General features: G+C 39.2%; 1 protein-coding gene across 1 annotated transcript; it reads left to right on the forward strand.

Moving 5' to 3' along the window:
- Nucleotides 1–4,805: 4,805 nt before the first annotated feature.
- LOC108667970 (nucleoporin Nup43) lies at nt 4,806–15,748 on the forward strand. Its single transcript, XM_018155084.2, has 8 exons — nt 4,806–5,014; nt 12,443–12,535; nt 13,009–13,138; nt 13,538–13,654; nt 13,978–14,123; nt 14,606–14,744; nt 14,954–15,064; nt 15,397–15,748. Exons 1-8 carry the CDS (start codon nt 4,889–4,891, stop codon nt 15,585–15,587), a joined length of 1,053 nt encoding a protein of 350 aa, XP_018010573.1. The 5' UTR covers nt 4,806–4,888; the 3' UTR covers nt 15,588–15,748.
- The last annotated feature ends 1 nt before the right edge of the window (nt 15,749 follows it).

The raw sequence follows: 15,749 nt of genomic DNA on the forward strand, positions 1-15,749 counted from the left end.
ACAAGCGCCTCCTCTTACCGCCCCAACAATAACAAACTGCCTATGCAAGATAATGGAAAAAATGATTAACTACCATCTGCAAGCACAACTAGAAAGGTGTGCATTCTTCAGCCCGTATCAGAGTGGCTTTCGAGCTGGACACAGCACTGTTGACGCACTCTTCCGTCTCGAATCTGAAGTCCGCGAGTGCCTCCTAATTAACAATTCATGTGCTGCAATTTTCCTAGACATAACAAGGGCATTTGATACTGTGTGGCATGGAGGCATCCTGCAGAAATTAAAAAGCATGGGCATAGGTGGCAACTTGGCTTGCTTTGTGAGGGACTTCCTCTCTCGTATCATTCAATTTGTAAAGACCATACCTATCGATTCAAACATGGGTTTCTTCATTTTCCCCATAGTTCTTTTTTTATTCGAGTTTTTTCAATTTTTTCGCTTTTTTTTCACTTTTTCCCTTCTCCCCCATATAAAAAAAACGAACCAGACAGAAATTCAATAAAGTGATGTTCAAGTCAATAGGTATGGTCTTTACGAATCGAATGGTATATGTTTCATTGCTGTAGCTTAATTCTTCATTAAGCTGTTTGCTGCAATATAAGTTTGCTTGATTACTTTTTCTGCATCCATAAGCAACACAGTTGCTCTAAGAAGTCATTATTAAGGTTCTTGATTATTACTGTTTTTCTGCTTGTTAATTAATGCTTGTTCATATTTAATCCAATTCTTTATCTTATAGTCTTATGGCTATGATGCATAAAATTAATAAGTTTTACTGTCTTTTTATGGCAGATCACATATGCATCTTGTCCATGCTCCTATGTACGTTAGTCCATGCTCCCATGCTCCTGTTCTAGTTAGTTACATGCTCCTATGCTCCTTGCTCCTATTCTTGTTAACTCCTATGCTCCTTAGTTCCTTATGCTCCTATGCTAGGCCATTCTTCACTCAGTTATGCACCACACTTATTCATTTCATAACCAAGAGCCATCTAATTGAACTGTAATCTAAATTCCATTTCATTTGTCATTAATAAAAGATCAATTTTAGTCTCATCATTATCCACTTCCCAAGTAGGTTGTTGCCAACCTATCAAGTAGAAGTAGGCGACGTGTTTGCCTCACCCGCGGGAGACACGCGGCAACATCATATTTGACCAAAAACTTACCTGGGGCCCCCACATAGCGGGCCTTGCCTCTAGATGCAAAGCTGACCTCCGCCTGCTACGAGTAATTGCTGCCAGAAAGTGGGGAGCTGACGCCACAACACTCCGGCGGCTATACATTGCCCTAATCCGGTCCAAACTTGACTATGCCAGCTTCCTCCTAACTCCAGCAGCAGCCACGCACCTGCTAAAGCTCAACAGAATTAAATATGAAGCCGCACAAATCATACTAGGGTCACTGCGCTGCACACCCACTGCAAAACTAGCGGCAGAGGCAGATCTGATGCCTCTAGAACTGAGGTGACAGCAAACTCTACTGACGTACTGTTCCTGCATCCTCATCATCCCCCGCCACTCAGCAAGATCCAAAATACTCAATTACGATCTCTTTGCGCTATATGAACACCTCACTTGACCGCTACCAGCAGCAGGACGAGCATTCCAAGGCTTCAGGGATCTACAACTAAAAATAGAGGATGTCTCAACTGTGCCAATGCAAGCGCTCTACATCCCTGCCAGACTTGAAACCTGGGCCACACTTGCAGCACAACGCAAAGAAACAACCTCTCCTGAACAATGGCAGCAAGCTTTCAAAGACCTTCTGAATCACACATACCCTACCCACCACGAAATCTACACTGATGGCTCCACATAAGACAATAAATCAGGATGTGGAATCCACAGCTCTTCATTTCAAATCAAAGCCCATCTACCAACAGCTACATCAGTCTTCTCAGCAGAGCTGTACGCTATCTACTTTGCAATAAAATTTGCCACTGAAAAACCTGGCAAATTTGTCATATTCACAGACTCCCTTGCCTGCATTGCTGCCTTCGATCAGCCCGCCCCTCCAGACATCACCTGGTGCCATGGATCCAGAGCCTTCTCATGACTCTCACTCCAAACAAATTTTCCCTGGAGTGGGTCCCTGGCCATGTTGGTATAAAAGGCAATGAAGCTGCCAACAGGCTGGCCCGCTCCTCACTGGATCTCACGCAGATCACACAGGTGCCCCTCTGCTCTGCTGACACCAAACAACTCATCACTCAAACGTTTCACACTAAATGGCAAAGAGCATGGTCTGCACAACCACAAGAACTCACATTTTTCAAGCAAATACTGGGCCCACTAGCCCAACATTCCCTTCCTTGTCCACATCAAGTTGCCATCACACGGATTCAACTGGGAGTCTGCCTACTGACGCATGGCCATCACTTCACAAGCTCACCCCCATACCAGTGCTCCTCATGTCAATGCCGGCTCACTCTTGACCACCTATTCATTAACTGCCCTGCACTGTCTCCTCATCGCAATCAACTGAAAGCTGCTTGCATCCGCCTCGGAGTCTCCTTCAGCCTGTCCTTGCTCATAGCCCTTGAATTTCCTGCTGATATAATTATCAAGTACCTCCAAGACATCAACATGCTTGACAACATTTAGTAATCCAAGAAGATAGCTGAATGGGGGCGCCAATACTTCAGTTGGTGACACGCCTCATCTTAACCAAGTAACCAAGTAAGTAACTGTATAACCCCGGCGAGCAAGCTGATTCGTTGTCGAAAGAGGACTCCATGTCTCCAGGGAATGGAGTTGTAGCCTGCAAAAGGGAAGGAAAAAACACCAAGAGCCCTTATGGATTTGGGGCTTGGTGACTCTGAAGAGAAAAATGATATATCAGAGTCAGGCCTTTGCAATGGCCATCAGCCACGCATCACATATTCATTTGTTAGTAGAAAGGAGGAAGATAGGGAAATTAAAAACAGCAAGGAGGTTGTGAAAGTTTGTGTTAGTGGTAAGATGAGAGCTAGGTGAAAGGAAATCAAGAGGAAATACATATGGTTTATTATTGCTATATCTTAGTTTCTGTTTTTGCCCTGTGTAATTTTACATTTATGTTAGTTATGTGGCCTCTAATGCCCTGAGTGACTATCTGTGTTATATTGAATTATTATGGTTCAGTTATTCTATCTTTATTATACTGCTGCTCTCTACTGTCCCCTGGCCTCCACTCTTGCCAGCCTCCTCCTCCCTTGTTCTCCATGCACTCTCCAGAAATTGCTTTCCACTCTGTCATACTGTCATAGCAGCTGTCACCCCTTGACAAGCCCACTAGCATTGCCATCCATTCGTCTCCTGTTCTCTCATATACCACTCCGTCGCCCTCACCTCTCAGGCTCTCCTCTCTCATCCAGTATCACTCATCATTTCCAGTCTCTCCCGTTCATATGCATCACACTGACACACTCCATCATCAGGTGCTCCACAGTTTCCCTCTCACCTCTGTCATACATGAAACAAATATCCTCTCTTCTCTCATTCAACCTGTATGTCACACATTCACACTCGAAGCATTTGCTCTCACACAGAACATTAGATCTCCACCTCTAGTCCTCTACTTCCATCATATATGTACTCATATCTTGGAGGCTTGGCACCTCTTTTATCCTGATTCCTGTACAACTTCAGGCTGTCCTTTCTTTCCATTCCATGCTTCCAAACTCTCAGACCCCACAGTTTCACTCTCTTTTCTATTTCCTTCTTCCATTCTTTGACGTCCCATTTGATCCCCACTGCACCCTGTACTGTTATCATCCATTCCTCTCTTGGTCTATTATTCTCAGGGCAAGCCAGTGTTTCATGTAGTCCACACTTTCGTACTATTGCATGACACTTAGGTTCCCATTTGCTCACTTTATAACCTTTGATGGAGCCTCTGAATCTGAGGACGAGTGGCTTCTTCATTCTTCCTGATTTATCCTTTTCAGAAAACCCTACATTGATTGCTTGCAAGGGAAGAGATGCCCCATATTATCTGGGGCATCTCTGCCCATCTGCTGGGCCACTGGGGCATCTCAAGATCAATCCCCAGTATTGTAAGGTGATCAGTTTCAAAATATATTCTTGATACAATGATACAAAAACCTAAACATGTGCCAAACTTGAAATTTTTCAAATACTGGAAGGTTTTTGCACTTGAAGTACAGTAGTTCTAGTTGTTCTGTTTAATTTTTTTCATATCATATAGTTTAAACCCTCTTAAATTCCTCTCTCACCTCAGAGTCTCTCTGTAAGATTGCCAACTGTAGGCAACATGGGCCCTGTGGTTGTGGGAAAGTGAAGAGATGGGGCAAAATGGCAAGTGAACAGGTTACTGCCCTTCACAATTATCAAAGACAGCAATGAAAAAGTTATAAATCTAAAAAAGATTTGTCCATTATGAGGGGGAGAATATTGTATTAAAATAATTTTTTTAGATATTAAAGAATTTCAGCTCAATCATCAATATGATCTTACTTGCTGCAGATAGAGCCCGTATTATTCTCAATGGCCCAGTATTCCATGAGGCAAAATATCCACTCCAACATTTTCAGCATCCAAGTAAAACCCAGCTGATTTGTATGAAAGTTTAAAGTAGTATGCCATGCTGAATTTTCTGAAAATTTAAAATAGTGTGCCATGCTGAATATAATGTAGAAAAAAAATTATTGTGAGCCATACAGCAATGTGTGCATAAGTAGCTTTTTATAATTTGAGAAAAGTCATAAATCAATCTATATATTATATATGCTTAAAATAGGAACAGTGATTAATTGATTGCACCTTCCTGAGGCTTCCTGTATTTTAAATATGGGATCTGTAACATATACATTTGCCTTAATCCTTTTCACAGAATCTATATTATTTATTTTCAGTTATTTTTGCCACTAACAGTCTGAAACTGTAAGAATGCCAAATAGTAGTTCAATAACTAAATCTTATGTTTATTCTAAAATAAATTCTGTTCGGTGGAAACCATCTGCATCTACATTCAGCAAGCCAGAAATTTTCATCAGTGGCTCATGGGACAATGAGGTAAGCCTGGATTCATATAATATAGGTTATGTTATCAACTGTGTTGTCACTAATGGTAACAGCAAAGTTTAATTGGTGTGCAACAAAATCAACATAATGTGAGTTTCTCAAATGTTTATGCTAATAGACTCCTGCGTTTGGTATTTTTTTGTATCCAAGATGAGATGAGACAACAGGCTCTGTCCCTGTTCGCAATAAAAACCGGGACAATTTTCAGCCGTCCGTAGAAATTCCGGGAAGATAACGAGACGAGACAAGACATCCCAGTTTCAATAGGTAGCTTAAAATTTTCCGGAATTTATGGCCATTTTAACAAGATATATCAAGAAATAACAAGACGAATCAATTATTGATGTGGTGTAAACTTTGGCTTACCGTCATACATTTATATAATAACTTGAGAGTGAGACGTATCCTTTTACTATTCTGATTTGAACTTGGTAATTGAAATGATTTTTGCTACGAATACATGTTGTGGTTTAATATGGTACTTAATCTTGACAGGCAAATAAAATGGAAAAGCACATTATTTATTTTCCAAAAATTGTGTTCTATGATTGCCTGGAGGAGGCCATACTAGCTGTAGCTGGTGACATCATTTGACTGGACAGACTTGATTTGCCTCCAGCTCAATCACAGAATCAGATTCATCAATCTTGCCTTGATCAATCTCCTTCAAAAAAAGTCTGGAAAGAAATGTCAACAACTTTTTTAAAATACAACAAAATTTAAGTTTGAAAAAATATAATAGTTTGATCTTTAAATAATATGCGTTAAAAAATTACTTTTTAAAGACAACACTTCTGAACAATCCAGTGTATTGGATGTTACACATGCCCAATGAATTTCTAATTTTATTTTCAAACATTGAAAAAAAATTATTTTAAAAAAATTTTTTATGATATCAAAATTTTGGAAATTTTCAAAATTATTTATTCTGTCAATTGATTCATGCATTGTCTCTGACTTTATGCAGTTGTGCAAAATTTCAGGTCAATTGGACAGGTCAAATTGTGTCATATATGGATTATAAGATTTTTAGCAGACGAAATTATTTTTTATTTTTTTTAATAATGAAAAAAAAATTTTTAATATATGAAATCATTTATTCTGTAAATTGATTCTTGCATTGTCGTCAACTTTACGCAAGTGTGCAGAATTTCTGATCGATTGGACAGGTAGAAGTGTGTTAAATAGCGATTATAAGATTTGTAGCAGACAGACAGACAAACAAACAAGAAGTGAAGTTAAAGAGAAGTCTTGTAAAAAGAACTTGAAATATCCATGTGTATCCTTCCTAAATAATGTTGAAGGGGGGGTACTGTCAAACGGGGTAAATAGACGCGCATCTTACATTTCATAGAAATGTAGCAGCTAAACTAATCAAAATATTGCAAAACTAAAAATAGTGGCGTAAACTTCAACATTTTACAACACTTCTTTTTTGTCTGTTTGTCTGTCTGTCTGTCTGCTACAAATCTTATAATTGATTTTTAACACACTTCTACCTCTCCAATCGATCTGAAATTTGGCACACTTGCATAAAAATGGAGACAATGCATGAATCAATTGACAGAATAAATAATTTTGAAAAAATTTAAAAATTTTATTTTTAATTTTAAAAAAATTGAAAAACTAATTTTTTCTGCTACATATCTTATAATTGCTATTTAACACATTTCTACCTGTCCAATCGATTTAAAATTTTGCACACTTGCATAAAGTTGGAGACAATGCATGATTTAATTGACAGAATAAATTATTTTGTAAAATGTAATTTTTTTTATTTTGAAATAAAATTTAAAAATGACTTTTTTTAATATTTAATGATAAAATTAGAAATTCATTCTACATATGTAACATCACAGATACTGAATTCTTTAGAAGTGTTGTCTTTAAAAAGTAATTTTTAAACGCATATTATTTACTATCTATTATGTATAATGCTAGTCAAGAAATCAAACATTTACCATCTTTAAAAAATCACTGAATAAAAGTGAAAAGTGCGACTTTGGAAAAGTATCTCTGCTAAGGTCTGGAGCATAAAAAATATTTGCCGTATTGAAAAATTTTACTTACCTACACAAAAGTTGCACCCTGGTGTCAGCTTGAAAATGTAATTGACAGAATTTGCCTATCTCATTAAAAAAAAAATGGCAGCCATTTCCGCACGACGGGGTAAAAAGGGACACCCCTGGGGTAATTAAAACACCCTTAAAAATGCATTTACAGTAGAACCTCAGTTAGCAAAGGTTCAGCTGACAAAAAAAATTGATTAACAACAAAGAATTTTGATTACATTTACCTCACTTGGCGAAAAAAAATTCACTTATAGAAAAATTAGTGCATCATCGGTCATCACAAAATTGTACATAGAATGCTATATGTATATAGAATTGTGCACTGGGCAACATAGAATGAAAAGTTATTGACCTAAACTATGATTCATTTCTTCAAAACATATGATGGTTGTCACTAAAACATTATTTTCTGTTTCAGGTATGTTTTTCACGATCTTTTTTGTTATAATGAAGTCGCTAGACTCAATTAAAATTGTGCAAAATTACAAACCATCCTGTAAGCTTACAGATACAGAAGAAATGCTACTTGGCTGCTGATATGAAGCTTGCAGTGGACAAGGTTGTTGTCAATGCTCAATGGCATGTCCATGGAAACAGCTGTCTCTTATACACATCTAGATGTGTATAAGAGACAGAACAAATACCAAGAGAAGCGATGAATCGTTCTTAAATTTGAAGCTGTCTGCTGAGATATGTATACCATCAGTTTTCTTATGTTATCGTTATAATTAATTATTTTAAAACTTTCGGTTATATTTTAATTAGAAATCAAAATTAATATTTATATATCTTGTNTTTTTGTTTGTAATGATCAAGTTTAAGTCTGTCTCTTATACACATCTAGATGTGTATAAGAGACAGCATGCATTGCCTCTGACTTCACACAAGTGTGCAAAATTTCACATCAATTAGACAAGTAAAAGTGTGTCAAATATCAGTTATAAGATTTGTAGCTGACAAAATTATTTTTTTCAATTTTTTTAATATTGAGAAATTTTTTTTTTATTTTCAAAATCATTTTTTCTTTGACATTTGATTCATGCATTGTCTCCAACTTTACACAAATGTGCAAAATTTCAGATCGATAGGATAAGTAGAAGTGTATTAAATTTTGATTACAAGATTTGTAGCAGACAGACAGACAAACAAACAAACAGACAAGAAGTGAAGTTAAAGAGAAGTGTTGTAAAAAAGGGGCTTCAATGCTTGTTAGGTACCGAATGGTCTTTAGGAATTGAATGGTATATCTTTCAATGCTGTAGCTTCAAAACTGTAGGAGGAGATAGGTTTGCAGTGACAATAAGTTAACCTTTCAGTAGAGCCCGACAAAGTCCCGCACGCATCGGAATAGGCACTCAGTGTAGCAAGGATACAAAACTGAACGTTACTGGAGCTTGATTCCAGTCAAGGATGGTGGGAATGACTGCATGCACACCACTTCATACAATGCCAGGTGGGTAACTGAAGTGCAGCTCAAGCAGACACTCTATTTAAGTGCTCGGCAGCTAATTTCCCTCTATCTTAAATGTTAAAGAACTCCACCACCCCTAACCCTTTAGCGATATGTCGTGAACGCATAAATCAATGTACAGAGATGGTTATGGTACCGTTGGATAGGTCAGAATGTCAGCTTTAAGATGAGACTACTAACTGAAAAAGTCAAAATCCTAAGTTTTAGGCAATACCCCTCCCTTAAACAAGCGTTTAATAACAATTCAGGAAACTGCGCGATTGTGAAGATTTCCTGAAGGCGTAGCACAAAATTTTACTAAAGGCAGTGATAATCTAAAACTAGCTTTAGTATTATTAGGAATATCTTACCAGGACTCCACACCACTGTCTACTAATTGGCCGACGAATCTGCGTCCCTATGCCCTCCGTGGCGCCTGAACTCGTTCCAAATGCATAATGAACTCAACTCGTATGCGTACGGTTCCCTTCAAGTGCCATGGAAGCCTTAGTTAAGACTTAATGGTAACATTTTTTACTCAATACTCAGCCATACATTGACAAGTTTGCGGTGTTTGTCTGACCACTATTTAACTGCCATGTCAGTTAGTTTGACAAATTTTGCTAAATCTGCAATTAATGCAATTTAACTGGCAACTGTCTATGGCCCTATTAGCAATAAATGGCTAACTTGTTGTTGGTGCTGGTCCTCATTATGGTGTTTATTGCTTGCTAGTAGTCCAAGTTTAGTTCATAAGGAAGTAATACTCTTTGTAAGCTTTAGCATTCAATAGAGATATAATTAAGTGGTAGAGTGAATAGTTTTAACTCGTGTTTTAATGCTGCTGGTTCAGCTTATAAAGATTTGTGCAATTCCTTTTAGGCTTCAGCTGGCCCAATTTTTCCCTGAGAACTTCAAATCCGCTTACATCACGCTGCTTCTCAAAAAGCCGGACCTTGACGCCTCAGACCCAAATTCGTATTGACCTATCTCCAACCTGTCGATTTTATTGAAACTTCTCTAGCGCGTTGTGGCCCGGCAGCTAAATAACTACCTTCATAAGTCAGGTCTCATGCCTCGCCTCCAGTCTGCATATCGTTGTCACCACTCGACGGAGACCGCCATGCTGAAGGTTTTTTCGGATATTCTGCAGGCGGTCGACTGTGGCAACATTGCGGTGCTGGCTTTACTCGATCTTTCCACTGCATTTGACACGGTCGACCACGCCACCTTGTTGCGTCGGCTAGACATATTGTATGGCCTGCGCAGTACGGTGCTGCGGTGGTTCGAGTCTTACCTCGACAATAGACTCCAATGTGTTTGTCGCGGGCTCTCCTCTTCTACACCATCGACGGTCACCTGCGGTGTACCGCAGGGCTCGGTTCTCGGCCAATACTGTTCCTGCTATATACTGCCGACGTGTTGCTCATAATTGATTCACACAGCTTGAATCCGCACATGTTTGCCGACGACACCCAAATCTATGGCTACTGTGCGCCGGCGGATGCTGCAGCACTGCAAGACCGGATGTCTGCCTGCATGGACGCCGTTTCAGACTGGATGCGTTCCAACCGGCTCCAGCTCAATGCATCGAAGACCAAATTTATTTGGTTCGCGACCGCTCGTCGCCAACATCAGCTTCCAGCAAACCTTGTGCGAGTGGGCGACGAGTTTGTCGCACCTGCATCCTCTGTACGCAGCCTCGGAATTCAGCTGGACTCAGAACTATCTATGAACAACCACATTGCCAAAGTAACCGCTGCTTTTTTTGGCATCCTGCGGCAAATTCGAAGCGTCAGTCGCTGTCTCCCAAGGCCGGTCCTCAAGGCCCTCATGGTGGTGCTTGTGCTGACCAGACTGGACTATGGCAATGCCACACTCTACGGACTTCCCATCACGGCACTTAACAAACTGCAATTCGTAATGAACGCTACAGTGCGACTCGTTTGTGCCCGGCAGAAATTTGACCACGTGACACCGATTTTGCGTTACCTTCACTGGCTGCGCATCCAGCAGTGCACGCAGTTTAAAGTCGCTGTTCTAATGTTCCGCTGCCTCCATGGTTTAGCACCACCTTATCTCGCTGAAGGCCTGCAGCATGTGTCGGATCTGCCTTCTAGAAGGCGACTGCGTTCCTCATCGAAGGATGACCTCGTCGTCCCGTCCTCACGTCTGTCCAGTCAGCAACAGAGCGTTCCCGGTCGCTGCGGCCAGAACATGGAATGGTCTGCCAGCATTGGTGACATCTGCTTCTTCGCTGCCATTGTTTCGTCGATGCCTAAAAACAGAACTTTTCCGTAGAGCCTTTGAATCTTAGACCTAGCCGTCATCTAATCTATCATGTATATTACTGGTTTAGCATAGGTGTTGTTTGTTCTAGCATAGACGTCGTCAGTCTTGGCATATGTCCTTTGTTTTAGCATAGACGTCATCTGTTTTTATCCTCTCGTGTCTTTTTTAGCCACTTGTAACGTGCCCTCGAAGTTCGATCCGAACGAGACGCCATGACAATCTCTTCGTGGAATAATAATAATAATAATATTTCGGTCATAACTTGTCAATTTTGTTGCATTTATTTTTTTTGCGTTTTCTTTATGCAATAACCCATGTTTTGTCTTTTTCTCCCTGGTGTTTTCACAGTTAGAGAACTTGCAATGTGTTGTTCTAATGGCTGACTAGCATTCTGAAGCTTTGCACAGTGGTTGACCTGGTGAGTCCTCTTGTCACCACTTGTTTGAGTTGATGATGATTGGGTTGCAACAAACATTAGTTTGGCTGATGAACAACAGAGCTTTATCCGTGATTAGCCTCAGTTTGATGGATATATAATATGATATACCACTTGCTTGATTGATTAATAGTTTTGCTACTTAAATGGTTTTGATAATGTTATTTAATCTTGCTTTGAATTGAAATGCTAGTCCATCAGTTAATGAGTATATTTGTTTATAATGATTGCGCTAATGAAGGTGTTTCCAAGGTTCTTCATTTTACCTTTTTTAAACAATCTAATTTTTTGCGTTATTTCAGGGTTCTTGGTTTGGGCAAGACACTAAAGTCTGTCACTTAAGCACCCCACTTTTTCTTTTCCTTTGTTTGTTTGTATGCTTAATTTTTTTGTGTTTATATTTTTCTTGTCAATCACGCTCCGTGTTTCATTTTCCTTCACCCCATGGCTAAACCAAACCAGAGATGAAATGTTGAGCGGAGTCAGATATAGTTGAAACCTCACTGCCTACATTGTCATTCTTCTACCCATGTTTTCGAAACAATTCGTATCATAATCAAAAAACTTGTTTTATCTCAAATAATTAGGACAAATCTCGTCTCGGTATGTCTCGTTTCAAATCTGTCTGTCTCATCCCGGTTCATAATTTACCGGAACACAAGTTTTAAAGTCTGGGACATAAGTCTTGTCTCGGTTCATACATTTATTCTGGGACAAATTTTACCCTTTGTCCCATTATTTTTTTCCAGAATTTTCTCGTCTCATTTTGTCTGTCCCGGTTCATTTCGAGAAAATTATTTTGAGACGCAGGAGTCTATATATATGCTAATTAGTTTCTTTGAGATAATGTCAGCAGTTACGTATGCTTATATACTGGTATATAGGTATCATAACATAGCTAAAGATAGAAATTTATGACAGTTTCACTTTCCCTAGTAAACATATGATTATTTATTTATACACAACTTCATAATATTTTAAAATATTTTTACCAATGATCATTGCTTTACACTCTAGCAGTTACACTCAAATTTATTTTATCTATGAATGTTATTAAGCACACTACTGCCCCCAATTACTTTAGCACACTACTGCCCCTAATTATCAACGTCACTCTTGACCCAATTTCATGTTTACTCAGAGCATTATTTCTAACTTCTGTTTTGCAGGATAACAAAGTTTGTGTGTGGAGGTGTGCCAGTGAAGGAGACCCTCAGTTACTACAAGAGATTTCTCATGCTGGAGATGTTTCTGACATAACTGTGAGTTGTTTTCTTCAATGCTTTTAGAAATATGGGTCAATACTTGAATATTGAAACTTTTATTAAAGTTCCGGAACTAATTGCATGATTTGTAGTCATGAAATACAGTGATAAATATTGTACCAGAAAACCTAAACATGGCACAAAAAAATGTTCAACACATGAAGCATTTCTTGCATTGTATTGTGTTAAGCTCAAACAGAAAATTTTCATAACTGTTTTGTATCTTACTAGAAAATATCATTTAATTTAATTTAGAAGATCTATTGTTTTTGGATGAGGTTAGTGTCTTAGAAATAGAAAGGCAGAGAATATCAAAAAGATGTACCTATATTGGTTCCAAGTAATGAAGAAAAGTTCCAGTTTCCTTTGAACTATTTATAAATTTATGGGGTCTCTCAATGTAAAGGTTGGTTTTCTTAGATTACCATTAGTAATTTTTGGATTCAATGTAGGTTATTTTTATATTCCAGTATATATCAAGAGACACAGCAGCTGTGGCCAGCAGCAATGGCAGTGTGTCTCTCTACAAACATGCGGATGACACCAACAAAAATCTTTCTCTGAGCCAGTGCTTCAAACATGCCCATCATTTCCAGTCTGGTAACGTAATCTAATTGTTATTCAATTGGTGATCATGAAAAACGCACTTGTAATGTGAATTTAATAATGATGCATGTTTGGTTACTTAAATTTATTCACTTTAATTTGCTTAATTTTTTTTACCACTATCAAAGAATATTTTGTTTGAAATGAAATTTTTGTCGTGTTTTTTTATTAATAATAAAATATAATATCAATTGCATGCAACTAGGTAAACAATTTAGATTTATCTATTCCAACAAAAAATGAAAATATTCTGGAAAATATGTCTCAAGAATTGTTAGGCAATTCTCATTTTGGGCTTTAGTTCCCAAAAGTAAAATATTCACACGAGTTCATGTACCGCTTGCAAGTATATATTAAAGGCCTAACACAACTTATCATAGCTTTGCTGTTCAGGCTCTCAGGCCCCGTGCACCAGCGTTGCCAGTGATGGCTGCCTCATAGCCACTGTGGGTGAGGATGCAAGACTCCTGCTGCTTAGTCCTGGCCAGCATGAGCCCCACAGAATTATAGGTGAAGATCTTGCTCATTATATTATCTTCATGCGATGATTTGCTTAAAACAGCAGTAAGGGTAGGGTTGTCCATCATGGGATGATTACTCTAAACAACTTCTTGCTTGGTAATAAAATGTCTCATTTTATGTTTTTTCATTGAATGTGAATTTTTTTTCATTTACAGTAATCTTTGAAAACTTTAATTTTGTATTGTTATTTATTGCCTCAAAACAATCGTCTTTGACTTTGTAGTTATCAAAGGAAAAAGTTATTTATTTTTGGTTGCTCATTTATCGTCCCTTATTGAACGATTTGAGTGAAGCAATCTAGTTTGTTGCAGACAGCGGTAGCGACAGCAGCGAGTACGCCGTGACGTTCATTAAGACCAATGAGGTGCTCACTGGAAGCCTTCAAGGCCATCTCAGGCTCTGGGACATACGCAAGGCTGGCAACATCCCTACTGTTACCATGATAACGACTGATCAGGTGAAGACGTGTTGGGATGTGATAACAACTGATCAGGTGAAGGCATGTTGGGATATGATAACAGCTGATCAGGTGAAGACATGTTGGGATATGATAACAGCTGATCAGGTGAAGACATGTTGGGAACATAATGACAAATGATCAGGTGAAGACATGTTGGGATGTGATAACAGCTGATCAGGTGAAGGCATGTTGGGAACATAATGACAAATGATCAGGTGAAGACGTGTTGGGATGTGATAACAGCTGATCAGGTGAAGGCATGTTGGGAACAAGATATTTGATCAAATCATGGCTTGCTGGAGTACGATGAGAGCTGACCATGTCAAGACATGTTTCAAGTAGAGGCAGCTCGAGCAATAATCTGATGATTGGCTGTAATTTATTTGTTTGTCTACTATTGCTCCTCTACAGCTGCTGACACATTAAGTGTTGATATAAGCTACAACGTTATTAGACTTAATGTTGCCGATGTGTTGCAGGAATGGATCCGGGACGTAAGCTGTCACCCTAGCCAGCAGCACGTGGTAGCAGCCGCAGGGGAGGCGGGCGCACTCACCCTATGGGACATGCGAAACACAACGCAGCCTTTCACGTCCATCTCCGCTCACTCTGCACCTGGTGAGACTTGATGTGTCTAGTCACCTGGTGAAACTTGATGTGTCTAGTCACCTGGTGAGACTTGATGTGTCTAGTCACCTGGTGAGTTATATATTTTAGGATTTACTCTACTTTTCATTATAGCCTGATTTTTTTATTGTACCGTAGCTAAAATGGAAAATTACTTGTTACAGGAGGGCTTTTGATTACCGTTCTTATATTTTCTGCAGTGCTAGAGGCGCGCTTCCACCGCAACTCTCCCGACCACATCTTCACATGCGGCCTCGATGGTCAGCTCGTGCACTGGGACGTGTCGTACCACTCAGCTCGATCATTATTAGGTTGGTTTGCCTTCATCTTTCTTCTACAGTATTTGAAAAAAGAGGCTTATCAAGTATACGACTGTACCCCATAAAAGCTCAATTCAATGTTGTTAATGCTAGTAGGAGCAGTGTATTTTGTGAACCATTAACCAAACTGTTATATCAATTGAGATTATTTGAGATAAAGCACAAACGTTTCAAAATAAAATTTCAATACAGGTTTATAACGTTTTCACTGCTTTAGTACAGCAAATTGATATCGATTTGTTGTATAATTTTATTTAAAACTGTAACATAGTTATATTGTACATTAGTTGCATCATTGTACATTTGTTGTGTACACGTAACAGAAGGAACTGGGGGCGGGGGCTTGGTGACGTCATGGCTGCACCCCAGCGTGGCGCGTGGTGACGTGACGACGACGGCGCTCATCAACGCGGGGCCGCTGCCGCTCAACAGCGTCGACGTGCAGGGCGACGTGGCTGTCGCAGCCTCGGACAACGAGGCACTTTTCGTGCTCAGAAATCTCGTCATGTGCTGAGGCTGTACACGCAGAATGTGCTGCCGTCATACAAGCAATTCTGATAGTCTGATCCCTCACTGCGAGGGATCAGAAAGATAGTGATCCCACTCACTGGTCGCAGTGCGTCTGACACTGCGACCTGAAGCATCAGCGTTTCTTGGTTAAATTTTTACTTTCATT

Source organism: Hyalella azteca, unplaced genomic scaffold (assembly GCF_000764305.2).
Source record: "Hyalella azteca isolate HAZT.00-mixed unplaced genomic scaffold, Hazt_2.0.2 contig1933, whole genome shotgun sequence".
Classification (NCBI taxonomy): Eukaryota; Metazoa; Arthropoda; class Malacostraca; order Amphipoda; family Hyalellidae; genus Hyalella; species Hyalella azteca.

Excerpts from the sequence above, each read along its gene's own strand:
- LOC108667970 (XM_018155084.2), top strand. The coding sequence starts at position 4,889 with ATGCCAAATAGTAGTTCAATAACTAAATCTTATGTTTATTCTAAAATA. Across the intron at positions 5,015-12,442 it reads GTGGCTCATGGGACAATGAG|GATAACAAAGTTTGTGTGTG; the intron begins GTAAGCCTGGAT and ends TCTGTTTTGCAG. Across the intron at positions 13,139-13,537 it reads TGCCCATCATTTCCAGTCTG|GCTCTCAGGCCCCGTGCACC; the intron begins GTAACGTAATCT and ends TTTGCTGTTCAG.